The 21,584-nt window shown below is 37.3% G+C and overlaps 1 protein-coding gene across 1 annotated transcript; it reads left to right on the top strand.

Moving 5' to 3' along the window:
* Positions 1-959: 959 nt before the first annotated feature.
* Positions 960-17,965, top strand: LOC102783298 (alanine--glyoxylate aminotransferase 2, mitochondrial-like). Its single transcript, XM_006789052.3, has 14 exons — positions 960-1,139; positions 1,707-1,795; positions 1,973-2,163; positions 4,328-4,451; positions 4,538-4,632; positions 5,913-6,006; positions 6,677-6,770; positions 7,305-7,405; positions 7,627-7,719; positions 8,243-8,375; positions 9,156-9,244; positions 9,350-9,499; positions 16,545-16,643; positions 17,378-17,965. Exons 1-14 carry the CDS (start codon positions 1,043-1,045, stop codon positions 17,477-17,479), a joined length of 1,551 nt encoding a protein of 516 aa, XP_006789115.2. The 5' UTR covers positions 960-1,042; the 3' UTR covers positions 17,480-17,965.
* Positions 17,966-21,584: the final 3,619 nt, after the last annotated feature.

Here is a 21,584-nt window from a genome sequence, read left to right as displayed (position 1 = left end):
TAAAATCTAATTTTTGTTTAGTTACTAAATACATACTAAGGTTCTTCTGTGCTGTTGTACATACAGTGGTGATCAGTAAGGCTGTGGGATAATCAACGATTTTTTTTTTCGAACTTGCAAAAAAATTAATAACGTGACAAAATAAGCAACACAAATGAATTTAAAACACAAACAAGAAAAAGGATAATGAATTATGTACTTATGCAATCCACTCGGTTTCTGATTCACTCGAATAGGATTAATTGGTCATCTAGCACCAAATCACAAGAACATTCTCATCAAGGGTAAAGAGCCCACAATATTAAAGAGAAAACAAATCAGACAACCACCAATGAGCAAGCACGTGTGGACCGAAGTGGTAGCCCTCTGCCAGGCTTTGGGTGCAGGGAGGGAGAAGAGAGCAGAGAGAGGCAGGACAAAATATACATCGTGAACAAGTGTTATTTATTTATCTATTTATTTAAATGTTAACATTTCAATTTGTTTGTACTTTAAAATAAATCTGAACATTTTAATTGGTGTTCCTCTGATTTTTTCGGGTTAATTTTTTAACATTTTTTTGGGGGGGGGGGGGGTTGGGTTTTTTTTTTTGGCTCACTCGTGAATAAAAATGGACACAAATAAAGTACACAACACATAAAGTACATAAGGTAATGACACATTTTTATATTATGTATCCTTTTCACACAATAAAAAACAAAGGATACCCTTCTCTTTTGCGCTTTTGTCGACTCGTTTAAAAACCAGTTTACACCAGTTAAAAGCCTTTTTTGTTGATACTAATTTACTATATTCTGTATCTTCCATTGGCGCATAACTTTGTGAGGTTACTGTTTTTTTCCAGTAAATTGCTAATCTTAAGCGGGACAAGTTCAGGAACAAACAAACCATGACGTTGTGAGCGCGCGCGAGGCACGTCGCCGCCCACTTCAAACACTTTTTTTTTTGAGAAAGAAAAACGGGCACCCGCCTTATCTCCTTTTGACTGTCAACACGGTAGAAGAAGAGCACTTGTCGTGTACCCCCCCAGTGCCTGCTCACCATGTATAAAGCTATATCGAGTCTAAGCGGACGCTGTGCTGCTTTAACACGAGGGTCCTGCTCAAGGCCCAGTTTGGCCTATTTCCACCGGGCAAGTGGTGAGTTCTCCCTTCTTCAGCTCCAACTTTTACCCTCACTATATAAGTGTGTTAAGCTTTTTGGTTTGTTGCTACTACAGTGCAGGAGGAGCATATTTCAGTTAATTGATTCAACGATTATTATTATTTTTTCTTTTAATAATATCTCAATCTGAAGATCTGTCACAGCCATGCCATTGTAGATGTCTGCTAGAGGTTTCACAACAAGCTAACAGGCAGCATTACATCAGTGTGCTGTGAGGTCAAAGGTTATCTTAATGTGGTCCCATCCTGGCTTCAATATTGTTCAAAAGTGTGAATGAAATGAAACCAGTAGCATCAAAGGCAAACACAGTTTAAACCTGATGTGTGTGGTTTTTTTTGTTGATGATTAGAAATTACATTTGGTAATTGGGTGTTAAATATTTGGCATTTGTGTCAACAGAAAGATGTTTCACATGATGTCACTGTAATGTCACGCCAAAGCTTTGATCATCCTCTGCCAGATAAAATAGAGAGCTCTATGGTTGTCAACCAGCTGTTCTTCCGTTCTTCTTCTTTTGTTTTTACGCTGCAATTAATTTACAGGCGCATTATGTCAGAAATCAGCCTTCAAGCCCCCCTCTACAGACGTGCCAGAGATGCCCCCGTGCAATTTCAGTCCAGAAAAATACACGGTAAGAGCAGACTCCTGCTGATACATTTGGCCTTGCATTATGTAATCGCTTCAGTAATAATAGTACTTAGTTGGTTGAATAAATGAGAACTTCAGCCCAGTGAGTAAAAAACCTCAGTTACAAAAAAATAAACATCCCATTCTGCAACCCTTATCTTGTGTACTTGTCTCTATCAAGGGTATGTCCAAAGACCGTATGATAGAGATCCGCAGACAGAACTGCAACCCCATGACCATGAAGGTTACTTATTATAAGAAGCCAGTGTTCATCCACCAGGGGTACATGCAGTGGCTTTGGGATGTGGACGGGAGACGATATCTGGATCTGTTTGCTGGTGTGGCGACTGTCAGTGTGGGCCACTGCCACCCGTAAGATCCTTTACAGTTTGCCGTGTTACACATGGAAAAGTATTTAACAAACACAGGCATCCGATGGATGAAGTAGAGACACTGACATGAGTCGGTTATTGTAACATTTATGCACCACTTTCCACCCAGCATACAGTGCTATTATAACAGCATGTTTTTTTTTAAATAAAGCATTTTGAAACATGCCCGTTTTCTTAAGAAAGCATACATTATTTAATAATAATAATTAATTAAATAATTATTTCAGAAAAATATATTTATCAGAGTCATAATTCTTAGCTCCCTGAAAAATTGACCAATGTGCAATGATGTGCTTTAACTTTGTAATGCTCAGAGTTACAACAATCCAGTTACAGCCAAGGTTATCTTCAAAGTGTCAAGAACTGGAGTGAGAAGTATCATAAAGGAATTCATAGAAAAAGCCCCACAGTACAGAACAAACCTGGCATGATTGAAAGGTTTTAAAGACTCTGGAAATAAAACTAGTGAGAGATGTGCCTAAAGACCCCAGAACAACTGCTGAGACATGAGTGAATGACCTAAAGAATAAAATCTTAAAGAAGACAATCACTACAAGTAGAGATGCCTTTAAGGCAGGCTGAAGTACGCTAGGAGAACCCGGAGAAAGATTATGCAAACTGGACACGCATCCTGACACCATCCCCACAGTGAAGCATGGTGGTGGGAGTATTATGCTGTTTGTCTTTCAACACGACAACAACAACCCAAATCAGATGTTGCTCCTGGTGAAGAACTACCATAAGAGGACCAAAGTAAACGTTACTGACTATTGACCATAAAATCTAGAGGAGGCTGAGAGATTAGTCAAAGACGAATGGGCTGGGGTTTCTCAGGAGATTTGTTGAAAACTACAACAAAATCTGCTGCAGACTGTTATCCAAGAAGATATGATACATGTTTGACTATTAACATCATGGGACTAATAGTTTGGAAACTGATAGTTTAGGTTTTTGTTAAATAATTTTGTTTCTATGTTTAAAGTAAAATAATGTAAACATCGACAATAAAACAAAGATGTTTGTCTTAAAAATCCCTTGCTCTATTTAACAGATACTCTGGAAATACTTAACCAAAATATGGGGCTAATAATTCTGTAAGCCTCTCCTATAAGACCTCTGTCTGTCTAGCATCCCGAGTAGTTTGGTCGTTTTAGAGAATGCCCTACATCAGTCGTCCCCAACCTTTTTGCACCACAGACCGCTTGTGTAATATTGTCAGACCGATGTCTGACAATATTTTCACGGACCGCCCTTTAAGGTGTCACGGATAAATACAACTAAATGAAACCAGTACCGGTACGAAAAAAACAAGATTTATTCATAACACACGGGAAAAGACCCAGGGAATCCGAGTTAATGATAAAAACGATTTAAAAAAAAGCCGAGCCTCAACTCTCACGGCCCAGTATCAAACGACTCCCAGTCCATGGCCCGCCGGTTGAGGTTGTCTCCTGGTTTCTCTTTGCCTAAGCTAATTTATTTTCTGCTGGACACAATAAGAACATCACTTATTTTCCACATGTCAGCACCAAATCTACTCCATAAAACATCACAAAGCGCTAAAAAAAACTCCCCACATTCTTCATGCCATTACAGAACCTGTGTAAAGTCCCCAACCTCCTTTCCACCTGATTTTTTCCCTCACTGTTGTACATTTGTTAATGAGTAACACCTTAAATTAGATTTTTTTTTAAATGCTAACATAAGCCAAAGGTAGTTCGTTGGTTCCAGCTGTTTCTAGACATTTTTAATCTTATTACACACCTGTTGCATTAGACAGCAGCAGCTGGTAATATCAATAATTACTGATTTATCCCTGCAGAAATGTCTGCATGTAACAAGCAACATGTACCGCACTTCAGACAAGTGAGCTATGAAAGTTATAGATTAGACGCTATAGTTTTATAAGCCCAGTTAGGTTGTGAATTCTCTAAAGAAACTATGAAACCATTGTTCTACGTTGAGAAAGGTTACTGTGAAATGTTGCGCTTAGTACTGTACAAGGACTTTGGCAAACACTCTGAATGAATAAATCTAACATATTTAGCAAAGTACTTGTTGGAAGTTGCTGAAGTACTTTTCTAATTACTAAATCATCATATTATATTATCACAGAGGAAATGAAATGGCGTCTTTGTTCACAGGAAAGTAACAGCAGCTGCAGAGCAGCAGCTGAAGAAGCTGTGGCATACAACTAGCATCTATGTTTATCCAACGCTTCATGAGTATTGTGAAAAACTAGCCTCCCACTTCCCAGATCCGCTAAAGGTAAGGTATTGAGTTTTTCATTGAATTAGCTGTCATCATCGGCTGAGGCTGTCATTAAACAGTGTGCTGGTCTGTTCCTTGTCCAGGTGATATATCTGACAAACAGCGGCTCGGAAGCCAATGACCTGGCAATTTTGATGGCTCGTCTCCACACAGGCAACTACGATATAATTACTTTAAGGTCTAAATTTTTCCTTTTTTCTATGAATAACAAAGGCATCCTACTCACCTCCTGATGAAAGAAAAATGTAAATTCTGTAGAAATGTTTGATTTTTGGTAACTTTGTTAACTAACCTTCATAGGCATTGTTTACTACGAAGCAGGGTCAACATACCCAGAATAATCAGCCTAATCAGTCTCATGAAGGTGGTTATTGACCCAGGGTTTCGCATGAAGGGGGTGGTGTTGCAGCAAATGACCAATCACAAACAGGAATGGGTCTACTGACAGTGTAGCAGCTCATTTTACAAAGGAAGATAAAACTGACATGATTGGAAATATTAAAGAGGTTAAACATGTAATGCAAACTAAAGTCAACACAGCAGCTGCAGAAAGTGAGCAGAAGTGTGAGTGGCTATACTAGAAAGTAGTGTAGTATTATAAATGCTGTATGAACGTGTTTTATGCTCTTCTGCATATCTTGATTGCAATAAGTGTTTATTTGAGTTACTGACCTCTGGCATCAACGATGCATTTTCACCCAGAGAACTGCCGCTCACTGGTTATTTTCTTTTTTCTTCTGCAGAATAGATCAGCAGTTTCTGAAATATTTAAACCAGCCCATCTGGCACCAACAACCACGCCATGTTAAAAGTCACGTTTCCTTATGATTCTGATGCTCAGATTTAACTTAAGCAAGTCACGATGTCTGCACGCTTATCAATGGAGTTATGGGGATACCAAACAAACTGACCAGGGAGATGCCCTGATTCAAGGATCTTTAAGACTTAAAAAATGATTTTAAATTGTTTGCAGCCAACAGAAAAATGCAGGAGTAGGACTGCTTCAGATGCCATATATCTCACAGGTGTTCCCAAGGAAACAACAAAGGCTTACAACAATTATAAAAACCTTTTTGTAGCCACACTGAGCGTTCGAAGGCAACCTTCAGCAATGTTGCCGCTATTTTCCAGAGAACTGGCAGTACTTGTTACTTTATACTTGTTAATCTAGTTAGACGTGCAATATAAGTTGTCATGATGCCACATCTTTGTAATATTGAAATTGCTAATGTTGAAGCGGCTTTGCTAATCCTATAATCTTGTTTCGTACTACCGGCCTCAGGTTTTTGTTTCTTTTATTGTTTTACAGTTTTTACTATTGTCCTTTTTTCTGCTATTAATTGATGTTATTTTATCTGTTTGGCACTGAAAAGAGAAGCACGGAGTTAAAGTAAATCATGAAAAACAACGTTGAGGATTGCGGTATTGTTGCCAGTAATGTGTATTTTTGTCTTCTAGAGGGTCATATCATGGTAGCAGTCCACAGACCATTGGCCTCACTTCCAATGCAGCATATAAATACCCTGTTGCCAGTGGTTTTGACTCCACAAATGTAGGTACTGCAAGAAGACAGCAAAAAAACCCAAAAAACTTTGTTGTATCTGAAAACTGGAATATTTCCCATTCAGTGCATGAAGACACATATAAACAAGAGTGACAAATTAAAGAAAAAAACTGCAATAAAACACTGGCATTAATTTATTGAAAATCTTTTCAACTTTTAATCGAACATTACTCGCAAAAAGATATTACCTCATATGCAAATCTCCTTGTTGTTCAGTTGGGTTGAGTACTGATGGCTCCAAAGGCAGTGAGTCAAAAAAATTTAATTTTTAACTCTAAGCAAACTTTACATTGATCCCTGGTGCCCTATGGATACTGGGTGTTGTCCATCTGGATGAATCCAGTTTTAGCAGAAAACATTTAATCGAGATAAACATGATTTAGAAACGTTAACAAAGTAAACTTGTAGGTGGCATCTGGTTAATAATTGGCTTAAAGTGACACATTTAAGGTTGAAATGTGTTGAAGGTATTAGTCTGTCACTGAATATGTTTGCATTATTTAAACTAATTCATTTGCACATTTTATATCTACTTAATTAAATATAATTCTGAAATGGGCTGAAGGTGGCCGATGCTTTCGCAGCAGTAAAGTTTGGTGATGCTTTATTTGTGCTGTTAAACTGAAATAAGCAGACCTGATTTCTGTCCAATGAACAGACCATGTGTCCCGATGTGTTCAGAGGGCCTTGGGGAGGAAGCCACTGCAGAGACTCCCCCGTTCAGACCATCAGAGAGTGCACTTGTGCCCAAGGTACACAAACATGTGCACTTGTGGCTCAGGTGCTAATGCACCCGTTCTGTTCTAATAAACAGAATAAAAGGGGGAGATGTTTTTAATTTTTTATAATAGTCTGTCTGTATCCAGGTGACAAAAAAGGAGATCTGTTTGTTTGGGGGGGCGGGGGGTCCTTTGTTTTGCCTAGATCATTATTGATTGACACATGCATCTAAACAAAATTATATACTTTCATTTTTGTAATTTTCTGTTTTTCTTTTGAGTTGTGAAACAAAAACATGCACTTCTTTCAAAATACAGAATAGGGTAGATTACTTATAACCCCGAAAACGAGGTAGCTGTTGAGTATTTACTTCTTTTAATGTTTTACCACTTTCAGGAATGTTAATTATAACCTGTCTCTACTAGACCACTTGAAAATGGTCCCATTGTCAGCACAATTTCATGGATTTTTGCACAAACCAAACATCTGTCGCAGCAAAATAATATCTGAATCAGCCAACCATCTAAACTGACAAGAAAGTTTTTTGTGTTGTTCCCCCTACACAGGTCACTGCATGGCAAATGAACAGTACATTGCACAACTCAAAGAGACATTTGCTACAAGTGTCCCAAACAGAATAGCTGCTTTCTTTGGAGAGCCGATTCAGGTACTTTATTCAATTGTAGGGTTAGGGTTTCTTTAAATATTTCCTTTTATTTGGGGGGGGGGGTTAAACACGTTGTTACGCTGAATGGATTGTGATTTCATTTAGAACAGGCCTTTGTTAATATACTGTCTATGTTTGTTGTTTTACCTTGTTCAGAATGGTCGCTGTGTTTGTGTTAATTAAGATGTGACAGTGGGATGTGCACGTGTGTGTTTACACAGGGAGTGGGAGGAGCTGTGCAGTATCCTAAAAACTACCTTAAGGACGCCTACAAACTTGTTAGAGAGCGAGGAGGAATCTGCGTTGCTGACGAGGTTAAGTGCAAATGTTAAATAGGTTTTCTAATTAAAATTTTTTAGCTACATTGTTTTGTTTGGGTCTGTTTTTTGTTTGTTTTTTAAACTCTTAAAAAAAATCTTTAAGCCTGCCACAGCATATTAGAAAGTGGAGATTAAGCACATTGGTACATGTGCTGCTATACGTGTTGAACACAGCAGTTATTTCCATTTAAATAAAGTGCTCTAAGGTAAAGCACTGTTATAAAATATGAATGTATGTCTGTGACAGTATTATGTTCGAATCACCACTGAATATGGAAGGAAGACAATAGTGCTACAGGCTAGTATTAGTGAATGAGACTCAGCGTTTGAAGGGAAATGTTTTATTATCTTGATTAAATTACAGATTCCTACAACACCCCGAATAGGTATTAAATTCTTATGGACAATTAAGGGTTGTTTTTTTTTCTTTTTTTCCTTCCTTTACTGTAGTACTCCAAAAAGGGGAATAAAGAAAGAAAGAAAGAAATCACTTAATCATCAGTTTTTCACCTGGCAGGTCCAGACTGGATTTGGACGAACAGGAAGCCACTTTTGGGGTTTCCAAGGCCACGATGTTATTCCTGATATGGTTACAATGGCAAAGGGCATTGGCAATGGATTCCCAATGGGAGCTGTTGTTACAACACCAGGTGAGAATATACTCTAGTGTTTGGAGATCTGCTTGTATACTCAAGAAACATAAACAAATAAATTTAATTACATTATACATTATTTTCAAAATGTAACTGGCGAGACAGCATCTGTCTCTTTCTGCCAGGTAGTGATGGAGCTTTTTGAACAATTGAACATGTATTTATAGATTATCAAAAAAAACAAGGACACCACGAAAGCTTATTTTTTTATTTATTAATTATTTTATACTTTTCAAGCAACAAGCAGACCAGATTTTCTTTTTTTTTTTACTGAAATTGCGAGTGAATGAAATAATCGACTCTCCAGTTGTGACTCACCACTTCAGCCAAGCTCTCAGCAAGAAATTGAGGAAAGGAGACAAGGAGGAAAAAGTAGTTCCACATTGAATACCTAAGACATAGATTGATTTGAAGAAAAGCTTCTAGTACTTGTTCCATTAGCACAACGCTGCTGGAGCCCTGGGAGACTTGTAATGTTGTATTAATAATGCTGTGAGCCTCAATGTGAGCCTCTCTTTGTTTATCATATAGTAGCTGTATGACTGATGTGCTACCTTGAAAAGTACCATCAGACTTCCATTTTCATCCATTTTGTATTGTTAGTGTTAAACAATACTAAAAGACCTAGCATCAAGTTGATAAAGAGTTCAACATGAATTCATTTTTCACAAAAGTATTTTATATATCTTATATTTTGAGATGTAATTTGAACGGAGCAGTCGCTGGAGGTTTGAATTTGTTTTTTCATTTTTTGTTGTTTTGGTTTGCTTTTTTTAGAAATTGCAGCCTCCTTTGCCAGGGGGCTTCACTTCAACACCTTTGGGGGAAATCCTTTGGCTTGTGCTGTGGCTTCATCGGTGCTTGATGTAGGAATTCTTTAACCTTTTCTAAATGAAGCCTGTTCAAGATAACAGTGACAGCAGCGACACTGAAATACAGAAAAAAAAAAACCCTGCATTTTTCCTTAACAGACAATCAGAGAAGACGACACCCAGCAGAACAGCCTTCGTGTGGGCACCTATCTGATGACAGAGCTTGCGAAACTCAGAGACAAGTATGAGATCATCGGTGATGTCCGTGGAAAAGGCCTGCAGATCGGTGTGGAAATGGTCCGAGACAAGGTGCTGTGACCCTTGTGCTCATATGTTTATACAATACATATTTGCATGGTGCCTCCCTGGGGGCGTTGGCCAGCATTGCCCCAGTTAACTGTTTTCTGCAGCATGTGTGCCAGTCTGATGGCATTGTGGCTGCAGTGCATGCACTTTTTTATTTTCCTTTAATATTTGAAAGAAAGAAACAAAGAAAAGAAATAATACAGACTCTCCTGCCAGAAAAAAATTGCTTGTTAAAAGATGTATTATGATGCACAGACAGACCAGAGCAGAGCTGTGTTTGCAGCTCTGTACATGCAGTGGGTGAGAAAAGAGAGGACGCAGGAAGCTTATTTCCCATTTTACAGCCTATACAAGCAAGAGAGGTTAATGTTGTTCACACACATCAAAGAACACAGGTGGGTGGGTATCAGCTGTTCGGATAAAATTGTTTTCAGTTGTAACGCTTTGCCTGGTTCTCAGTGCCTTCTTTTCAATCATCCTATAGGTTTTTTAACATGTAAAGAGTACATGTATTAGCTAAAAAAAAAAAATATTATTAATCCCCTTGCTTTGTCTCACTGGGGAATCAACAGGCCATTCAGGCTCCTGGAGCTTGCAATACAGTGGCAGAAAGTCTGCTCACTGTTGCCCTGGAGCTGACGCTTATATTTCAGTGACTTCGTTTTTGAGAGATTTTGTGATTGCTGCTTGGAAAATATCTTGCTGTTGTATTGTCGTTAATGGTGTTATTTTGACCAGCGTTTCTCCTCGCCAGCACAGTTCATTTGTGCTTTGCAGGCGGCGTCAAAGGGCTGTAATGTGGAAATTGAATTTTAGTGTGTGAAAGTGATACATTTTGATAGATAGATAGACCTTTATTTGTCATGTGCATATGCATTGAAATTGGACTGCAATGTAATTTTGGCTTCCTATCGTGAGCAGCTCGTTAGTTCCGATTCTGTTTTTGGCCTTTCGGGATTGGAGGACGAACACCACGGTTTCTAGAAAAAACAAACAGCAGGTAATCAGCAGCTGTTTCCATGACTTAATTTAAAGGATTGGGAGTTCAGAACAACACCACTGTCTCTAATCAGCACAAGTGTAATGTATGCGTTTTTTTGCCCCCCCACCACCACCACCGCAGTTACGCCCCTCTATTGTTCGAACTAGCTAGCAGTGTCGTGGTGCCCTTCTTTATTTTGCCCCCATGTAGATAGCAACGTTTGTTTCAACCGAAGGTTTATTGATTGAAATTGCTCAGCAAAGTCAAAGCCCTCAGGTGCATCATTTAATTGTTGGGACCCCGAGACACAGCGAAGCCCTCTATTGTTTTTGGAAACACCCACCCATATAAAATTACCCTAAATGCTTCAGAGTCGCAGCATTTCGGTGTCAGGACACGCTACGGAGCAGAGCATTTTTCCAATCAGCAAGACTAACAGAGTTCTTTTTAACATGGCCTTCATAAATGGTACGTAGAACAAGACTATTTCTGTATTTTAGAAATGTGTGTCATAGAATATTATTGGATTTTCTATTTTCTTTTCTAAAATAAAAGCCTGATTTTTTGGAGCCTGTGAGAACGGCGCAGGATATGTTTCTTCAGAAACACACGATTTTATAGGTCAAAGGAGTCCTCTAACAGGCACAAGGTGTGTACAGAATTACGTCTGTTTAAATACGTTTTTTGGTTTTGTTTTGTTTTTTTAATTATGTATTAACTGGGCTTTTTCTCCGATTTGCATTCAGGATTTGCATTCAGGAGGTACATATTGATATGTGTTAAAACATTTTATATACGCACTGTGTCGTTTCAAAACAGAATATACACGTCTTTTTTTCTTTATGAGTATACTCACCGTTTGGCCTGTGTTATTCCGGATGGGCCCGGTTCTCCACACGCATCGTGCTCTGTCTCAGGCCTGTAGGTATAAAAAATGGTGGGCAATAGAACATTTGTAATTATTTAAACCTTTCTTTGCATTTGCATCAGGATTTTATTAATCCTGAATGCAAATCAGAGAAAAAGCCCAGTTAATACATAATTTCAAAACAAAACAAAACAAAAAACATGTATTTAAACAGCCATAATTCTGTACAGAAGAAAATAGATTGAATATCCTATAATATCCTATGATACACATTTATAAAATACAGTAATAGTATTGTTTTACTTACCATTTATGAAGGCCATGTTAAAAAGCTCATACATATTACTTCTGACATTCCCACCTGTTTTGCTCAGATGTCATTCTAAATCACACTCTTGCAAATCTCTGAACACAAAGTGCATCATTTAGCACACTCTCTTTCACCTGTAGGAACACTGGCCTTCAAAATGCAACACACTGATTTAGAAATTGGTTCAACTCTTTCTGCACCTTTGCAAACTCAACTGGAAGAACAATTTAATCATGTGTCAGAGTATAAAAGAGGCTTTGAGTCATTTCTTCAAGTGTTAGGCAAGAAGCTGAAACAGGAAGAACAAAGAGGAAGAGTGAAAGGGGGTCTGTGAGGAAGCAGCAGTTTTTTTGGTCAGTTCAGCTAAACACGTATTGCAGTAATACACATATATTTCTTACAGTTTGGGATCTGTGTAGGGTTTCTCATTGTACTTGCAATACATGGTGAATTTAGTAAATTTGCTCAATATATACATTAAATAGGTACTTTTTTTATTATTCTTTTTTTGGGATATTGGTGCTCAGAATCATTTGAATACGTAGCATGACCTCACCAAACCAAAACATATATGAGCACTTTTGATGGTACTGTTTTATATTTATCCCTATGATGGTCTGCGAGAAGACATCAGGTAATATCTGTGTGTATTGTTTTTGTGGAAGGAACCCGTTTTGAGAAGAGAGGACATGTTTTGCTTTTTTGAGTGCTGTTTTTATTTCGCAAGAGATGTGTGGGGTTTTGGCAAAAGCAGCAAACTCTTTGTTTGTGTTTGGAGTTTTGAGAAACGGAGTCACAGTTTCTGGAATGAACCACATGAATAAACATTAGGAGAAAAAGTGTAATGAGAAACGAAGTGGGTAAATTTTTCATTCTGAATCAGAAGATCCCAAATATAAAAACATAGTCAGTGAATTTTTTATTTATTTAATTATTTTTTGCTCCCATCTTTATTCATTTATTTATTTATTATCTGTGTACCAACCATCTAGTTAAATATTTTTTCTTTTGCAACATGGCTGCAGGTTGTGAACCATATTTAGTCACTCAGAGTGTCTGTCTTCTCAACATACATAATTCAAGGTTAAACAAATGAATTCAAATCCATTCACTCACTCCATTTGAAAGCTGAAAAGAATTCCTGTCTGTATGCTCTTTCAGAAGGTTTGTCATAGACATTTGTGTCCTTACTTTGGTACATGTTGTCATGAGCTGTTGTGTGAAGCAGGCCGGGTTAGGACCCAAATGTAGGACCCAGAAACTGGACTAAACTTAAAGGCAGCTTTATTGTTAGACTTACGAGAAACAGAATACAGGAAACTTAATTATTCAGAGACTAGTACCCTGAATAGGAAATACTGGACATGCAGAACACAGCTAGAGGGGAGGTTGCCATCAGAAACTAAAGAAAACTGAAGACTTATTTAGACACATGAGGTAAGGGCAGAGTGGAAACGTGGTGAACAGAATCCACTAACAATCCAAGGGAAGCAATGCGGAACATCACACACACAAGATGAAGGACTATTAAACAGGAAACAACATGAGACAGACATCCAAACTTAAGACATACAAACTTGACACAGGGAAACGGTGAAGAAATGCAGAGACATGACTGAATGGGGATACAAGACTCACTTGACACAACAGGTAGACCATACAACCACAGAGACAGACAGACACATGTTAAATTTATTTCAACATTCTTGTCTTATACCATATACTGTGATTATTAGACCACCCTACACTGTTCCAAAAAATAGTAATGTCAAAGTATCTTACGGTATATTTTACAGTTTTGTGCTGTCTTTCTAGAATATCATTAAATTTACATAGGTAGACTGTGATTTTACATGTCAAAGGTAAAATAACATAACATCACTGTAAATTTAGTAAAACACAATTTACTTGTTTTTTAAATATATTTTTTTGTACATATGCATATTTAGATTGTAAAAATACATTCAGAAATGCATCATAATTTCACAAATATTTGTCCGTTATGTGAGAGAATGATCTGTTAAATCCAAATGTAATACTATGGAAAAATATATAAAATGATCGAAAATTAATGAGAACAATCAATAATTAAAGGAGTAATTGAATTATAATTTTGCTGAAAATTTCATGTCATCTAGGTCTGATTCAATAATTCAGAGGTAACAAGTGAAAATATAATTAATAGGAATAAAAACCAAAAAAACATATAACATATACAAAGTATATAACATGATTCCTATAAGCTTGTGTTACATCACATAAGTATTATTATCATTGCTATTTAGGGCAATTGTGGCTCAAGAGTTGGTAGTTGGCCTTGTGATCAGAAGGTTGCCGGTTCGAGCCCCGGCTCGGACACTCTCGGTATTGTGTCCGTGGTCAAGACTCTTCACCTACCGCCTGGTGCAATATGGCAGCCTCGCCTCTGTCAGTCTGTCCCAGGGCATGCAATCCATTATTATTTAAACCAACTGTTAACTGTATATTTCTGTACATTTACGTATTATGATTCATATTGCCGCATTCATTGACCTTGTTTATAGGTAATTTCATTGTTTGATCACATTAAAATGTTCCTAATGTAAAATTAGCGCAACAAACTCAATTTTCATTACTGAAAATGACTGTATTTTCATGAGAAAGTTATTTTCTGTTATTTTACAGTAGTATTTTGGCGCCCCAGCTGCCGGAATATTACTGTTTTTTTAAGATTTGTTTTTTTTCCTATTTATAGATAATTTCATTGTTTAATCACATTAACATGTTCGTAATTTAATGTTTACAATCACTTGAAAAGGCAAGATCCCATGTAAAATTAGCACAACAAACTGTATTGTCATTACTGAAAATAACCGTATTTTTATGAGGAAGTTATTTTCTGTTATTTTACGGTAGTATTTTGGTGCCCCAGCTGCCGGAATATTACTGTTTTTTTAAGATGTTTTTTGTAACAGTGTAGAAACAAGGAAATACAAATATTTTACAAATCTGTCACACAAAAAACTTGCTTAAAACTAAAAATTATATTAGTTATTCAACAAACAACTACATAGTCCTTACTTACGTATAATAACCAAAAGACTTAATGCCCCCTTAGGCATTGAACAGCTTGCATTCTTGCTGGCTTTGTTTTTAAGTACTTGGTGCACTTTGACAGGCTCTTTTGATATTGACTTTCAGATCATTTCTAACTAGTCCGAGAGACCTGCTGTAAATGAAACTTTTGTAGAGTCTATCTTTGAGTCCATTGTAGGCCTTGATTTGGCCACTCCATCAGTTCGAGTACTTCCTTTTTCTTGTTTCTTTGTCAAAGAGTCTTTGCACAGCTTTGATGGATGTTTGGGATAATTTTTTTGTTGGTATATAAACCCACAACAAGTCGGTTTCAGTCCAGAAGGGATTCTGGGATGTTGAGGTAGACCTTGTTTATGGTTCACTAATGTCAGTGTTCCTGGGTAGTTCACCCAGTGTTCTCAGTTTGTTCATGTTCAGTTTGTTTTGTCACACGTTCTCATTTCCTGTTTTGCTGTTCCAGTTACTTCCATACTTGTCATTAGTCAGATTAAGCTCAGCTGTTCACTCACCGGTCTCTAATCACTAATCATTCAGCCTGTATATTTAAGTTCAGTGTCTTGTGATGTTGTGGTTGCCGTGTGTGCTTTCAGCTCAGTCAGCCATTCAGTCATTCAGCCAGTCTTTCAGTTGTCTAGTCAGTCAGCCATCTCATGTTCTGTTCATTCCTCTGTTGTCTACAACGAATCACCAGTCCTCACCTACCTGCAACTTTTTGGTGTTGACCAAAAAGTTCAAACTTAGATTTCTGTGTCTAGACTTCCTTCTTCCAGTAGTTTGCAGTACAGTGTTCATGCTTCCTGGCAATTCTGAGGTGTTCTGAGATGTTTGCAAGTCTGAATAAGGTCTTCTTAACAGCTATTCTTCCCTTTAAGCCTTATTCATTGAGTCCTTTGCTTGTGGTCATACTGGAGTGCGTCTCAGACTCTGATTTAGAAGCTCATCTCTGTCTGAAGATCAGCAGTGGTCTTCTTTCTATCTCTAGTAATTAAAACCTCGAGGTGTCTGACATCTGCTTCAGTCAGCTTTTGTTTTCTGATTTTGTTTTCTGCCTCCAAAGCACACTTGACCGCTCTGTGAGAACACTTTATGTCTTGCCCTACTTGTCTCAAAGACCATGCAGCATCACGGAGTGATTTCATACAGACACTTTCCTTTCAGCGAGTTCTCAGCGGTTTACCATTTTGGCACACTGGCAGTGAGAAATTAATCAAGCATAGCATCCGACCACTAAAAACTACTTTTTTGCTCAGGAATCCAAGTAAATAACTGTAATTTGGCATCTTAATCAAAAAATAATTATTTTCTTGATTATTTTTTCTCTTTTTTTAATAAAGCTGTAAAATTGAAAATTGGTGGATAAAAACATTTATTATATGTTAACATTAAAAATATCATTTTGGTTAAAGCGCTTGCACATACTGGTGGATTAACTTTTACAGAAACGTTTAAAAAAAGATTTTTGGCAAGTACTAATACTGTTAATATAGGACAGATGTGACATAAATTTTACACTGGGTGGTACACATACATATACTATGTTTAGTGTTTAACATTATGGATTAGGGCTATAAAGAACAATGTTTTCTGTCCTTATTTTAAAGAATAAATAATGTTACGTATGACGTATACTGTCACACACCACATCTCATAGAATTTATCAGTGATGCACCATTTTTTTCAGGCAAATATTTATTTCTCCTTCTATGTTTAAAGTTACTCAGGACTAGCCATTTGGTAAAATTATCATGGTAATTGGATAAATTACTGTGCTTACCAAAACATCCACCCACATCGTTTTGTCTATTATGTGTAGGCCAGCCGAGATCCGCTACCCCCTGAGGCAATGGCTGAGATTTTTGAGGATGTCAAGGACATGGGAGTCCTGATTGGGAAAGGAGCAATATATGGACAGGTAATTTCACTCACCCTCTAACCTTCTGTATACTCATGTATGTGCTAGACTGCAGTGTGGCACCAATACGTGCTGTGTCTGCAGCACAAACCTAGTCGTTTTCTACAATTCAAGCACACTTGTCATTTTGCTTACTTTCTTTTTTCTTTTTTACCTTGGATCTAAAATAGACGTCTGAGCAGTGGCTCACTTTGATAATACATTTAATTACAGAAAATGTTGGTTTTGGAATTCTTCATTTCTCTGTCTGTAATTGTGCCTCCAGCTCTCCTCTTCATGCATTCGTGAGACATTGTGATGTCAACACTGCTATTTAGTTCTTCTATTTATGGCTTTAGAAAACAACATGCTGCAGGTATTTTTGTGGTAGCAGAACACTGATTATTTTCATAAAGGAGAAAAAATCATGATGTTTTAATAGTCCAGAACCCTACAGGACTCACTTCTTAACTTGATGTTAACTGAAAAAGAGAAATTGCTGTGTGTAAGCCGTTTGGTTCACCTAAAATGTATTTTTATATCTAAAGTATTGGGACAATTTCTAAGTATTTTTTTCTTTTCTGTATGCCCCCCACCCCCCAAATGATGGATAATTCAATACAACGGTGTCTACTGTCCCAAACCTATAACATTATTATGAGTGGATGAGTGATAAAGTCTTGTGTTTTCCTGTTAACAGTCTAAATCACTGATGCTACATAATCTCTGTTGTTCTGCTTTTATCACTCTTTAAGACCTTCCGCATCAAACCGCCCATGTGCATCACAAAGGAAGATGTTGATTTCTTCATGGCAGTCTTTGACAAGTCTGTCCGCAACTACATGGAAAAAAGATGAAAGCCCGGGAAAGGTCAGACGGATTGCTCCGTGTTAAAGAGAACCTGGTCAGCCAGAGATGACCTTTTTTCAATATAAATAGTAAAAGTCTCCGTATTAATCTTAATAACATCATTACCTCTGTTTATACCTTTGTGATTAAGAAGATGACATTTTCTAATTATGTTTAACGATTTTGTTATAACAAAGACTTAAACGGCCTCACTGATAAAATTGATAACTAACTTTTAGTTCATTTTGCTCTTTTAGATCTGATAACTGTGTATGATCATTTATAAAGCGATGCTTTGCTTATTACTTATGATACCACAGTAATAATGAAAGCTAGAAACCAAAACCAAATCTGGTTATTCAGCAAGTTATACTTAATCATCTTACTAGGGATGTAGATGTTTTCTTCTGACAGTGGATTTATTATCTTGTTATCAGTGTAAATAAATGGATAAAATCCTATTTCCACAGACCAATAAAACGTGATATTCTGGAAACACTAACATAGTGTCCAGCTGTTTTCATTGCAAGCATACAAGTGAAATAACTGTTAATGTTCACTGAATCACTGTGAGGAGCATTACGATTCCATGTAACACTGCTGCACTCTGCAAACTGGAATACTGTTGTACTTTCAAAATCTTATTCTACTGTGACGCACTCATGTTTATATAACACTGTTTCAGTCTTACTGACCACTCAAAGTGCTTTAGACCATACATTCATATAGTGCTTTCAAGGACTTTATACATTTAATACTTAAAACACTTTATCTACCTCACATCCTGAGCCAATTTAGAGTCACCAATTAAACCAACATGCATGTCCTTGGACTGTGAGAGGAAGCTAGAGTATGCAAAGGAACCTCACACAGGAGGCCAGGGACCGGCAAGACAACTGTGCTTATTAATATATATATAGCGTCCTCTCTGCAGTCAGTTGTGGCTTAAAACTGTTGTGTTACAGAGGAGAGAATATGCTGCAACTTCATGCCGTAGCAGAAAGTGATCACAGTCCCTAAAGCCATGCTTCTGTGTGCACCAAAGCTGATATGAAAATGACTGAGGCAACTAATGGCATCTAATGCTTGGAAATATACAGAAAAAGAAAAGGAACATTAAAAAGCAAGGCAAATGTTACCGTCATTACCGAGCAATGACATCCAGGGAAACAAAAAGAAACATGAGGCTGTGAGGTTCATGGACTGAGTGCCTGCAGTTTATCGGTTTATGTGTGTGTTTTATTACATGAGTGGCAAGTTATTGTTAAGTGTAATTCTCTCTTCTATTGTTTTAATACTGGCCTGGGGAACAAATTTTGTTCTTGTTTTTAGCATGTCAAATATCTCTCTATCTCTCTATCTCTCTCTCTCTCTCTCTCTCAAAAAATGGATTGTACACCGTACTGCAGGGAATAAAAAAGCAACTAGAACCGAATTTAAAAAAAAAAAACACATTTCTGTCCATCTTGGCCAAAATGCTTTGAATAGACAACCTACAAGGTACTAGTGCTGCAATAAGTCCAACTGAGTCTTCTGAAATCTCACCTCCACATACTTTGATCAACCTTTACACATGGCTATAATTTATCCTTGAATGCAATGTGGGGTGAGAACCTCTTAGCTGAGTATTAGGGTTCACATATGGAAGAGCTGTGACTTTCAAAATGTAAAATAAAAAGTTATTAATTAGGAGAATATTAAAGTAGAGGAAAAGTGATCCTGAACAGCAGGATTAAAAAACCCCCAAAACAAACCCTTACAGTCCCAGCTGCCTAAGAGCATCTTCTGTACTCGTAATCAGGCAAGTACCAGTACCAACCTACTATCTCAAATGGTCAACAGTGGTTATCCATTTGAGATGCTGTGGGACACTACAAAGACACGTTGGTACCATCACCATTGGCTGCTGCCTGCCCACCCATTCATCCATCTTAGAAAAAGCTCAAAGCTGCAGGTTGGCGTAAAACGGTGAAGGGAGAAGAGCTGCTGTGTGTGTGTTTGCTCAACATGTATAAAGTGGTCTCATGCATAAGTGGCCTGTGTGCAGCTTTAACAGGACAGTCCAGCTGTTTAACCAGTTTGGCCAGATTTTGCCTGGGAAGTGGTAAGTTACCATGGAGATGAGCCAAGGACAAAAGAAATGTTTGTCATGATGATCCATTAGATAGCCTTTATGTAACCAGGAGCACACTTGACTTTTTCCTACTTAAACTTCTCAGCTTGTTGGTTCATGATTTATTAAAAGTACTTTCAGGGCTACGTGATCTGTGTAAAATTGCTGTTAATGCAAGCTGCAGGACAAACACAATATATGTGTATTACTCCTAAAACAGATATAAAATCAAGACTACTGTGTTGGGAAGGTTACTTTTAAAATGTATTCCACTACAGATTACAGAATATATGCCCCCAAAATGTAATTTGTAACGTATTCCATTACGTTACTCAATGAGAGTAATGTATTCTGAATACTTTGGATTACCTATTATATTATCATGCTTTTTACAACTACATGAATGTACTATTGCTGTGTTAATTATTACTTTTACTGAAGGTTACTCGCCATACCAATACCAACTAGATTTTTAAATCTGAATATATTTGCAGCGATCTCATATAGAAAACTGTTCCACACGTATATAAAACAGGTCCGCGGCTCCGAACCATAGTAAAGGGACCTCTGGCTAACACGTCAGGTTCCGTGTCGGGCTCGTAGCTTTACTTTGTTGTCTGGGTCAACTTTGCTTGCGAGAGACAGACAGAGGCGTTGAAAGGCTGCTCCAACAGAACTTATTGTTTGGGAGGAAAACACGAACACGGTGTACAGTCGAGTCTTAATAGCTTACTTACAATTGGGCTTGTCAGGCACTCTTTTTGGCTGCAGTGGTTATTATTATTTTTACATGCTTCCAGCTCCCGTTTCTGCTCAGTGACAGCTCGTACTTTTCCTTTTTCTCCCTCCCTCGCTCACAGACACATAACGGGTATAGCAGTCCATTCTCCCTGCAGCACCTGACTACACTGCCCATGAAGCTACGTTCTTTAGGGCATTGCCTGTAACACTCTGCCTATTGCCTTCATATTAAATCATTTTTGTGAATAATTTTTTAAAATATTTCTTCACATCATTATGCGGACCGCAAGAAGGGCTGACATGGGCCGCGAGATTGACACCCAGGCATTAGAGCCTCTTAATGCGTGTTTTTTTTGGGGCGTGGAAACCAAAAATAGAGAGGACATAGCCGAACATATGAAACAGGAAAAGACCCTTTATTTCAACAAAGTAACTGTATTCTGAATGCCACCTTTTAAAACGGTAACTGTAACGGAAACAGTTACTCATATTTTGTATTTTAAATACGTAACGGCGGTACATGTATTCCGTTACTCTCCAACACTGCAGGTGGGAAAAAGTTCCAAATATATAGCACAGATCATCCGACGGTGTTAAAGTGTTTGTTTTTTTATCTGTATATAAACTCTGCTGGTCTTTGCTCAAATAAGATTTTTTACAGTGAAATCTGCCAAATGTGTGAGGCACATTTTACATTTCATTTCATTTGAATTCAAGAGTGAGCTGCTAAGTATTTGATGGTCAAGGGCAGAGGTCACTGTGATCTCACAAATCATGATTTCATTAGAATCTCATTAATCTCATTAGAAGCTACTTTCAGCTGCTCCGTCATTCATACTTCAAATTCAAATCAAATTCAAATTCAAATTTTATTTGTCACATACACAGTCATACACAGTACGATATGCAGTGAAATGCTTAGACAACTGCTTGTGACCTAAAGAAAAAAAGAAAAGGCTATGAATAAGATAGCAAATAAATATGAAAATTAAAAAGGGTAAATTTAACTAGGAAGGAATCAAATAAAATAAAATATAAAAATTAAGTTAAAAATGAGATAACTGTACAACACAAATTAGAATGAAGGGTAAATTTAACTGGGAAAGAATAAGATAAAATATATAAATTAAGGTTGAAAATAAAATAACTGTACAACAAAATACACAATACACAGTATAGAAATATATAAGAATGTATGAAGAAATATAAATATATATATACACAATAACAGCAGCTGTACAAGTATTAACTGGAAATGA

Source organism: Neolamprologus brichardi, chromosome 7 (genome assembly GCF_056152115.1).
Source record: "Neolamprologus brichardi isolate AB-2024 chromosome 7, ASM5615211v1, whole genome shotgun sequence".
Classification (NCBI taxonomy): domain Eukaryota; kingdom Metazoa; phylum Chordata; class Actinopteri; order Cichliformes; family Cichlidae; genus Neolamprologus; species Neolamprologus brichardi.
Note: the sequence above shows the minus strand (reverse complement) of the source record. Positions and strands in the feature narration are given on the sequence as shown.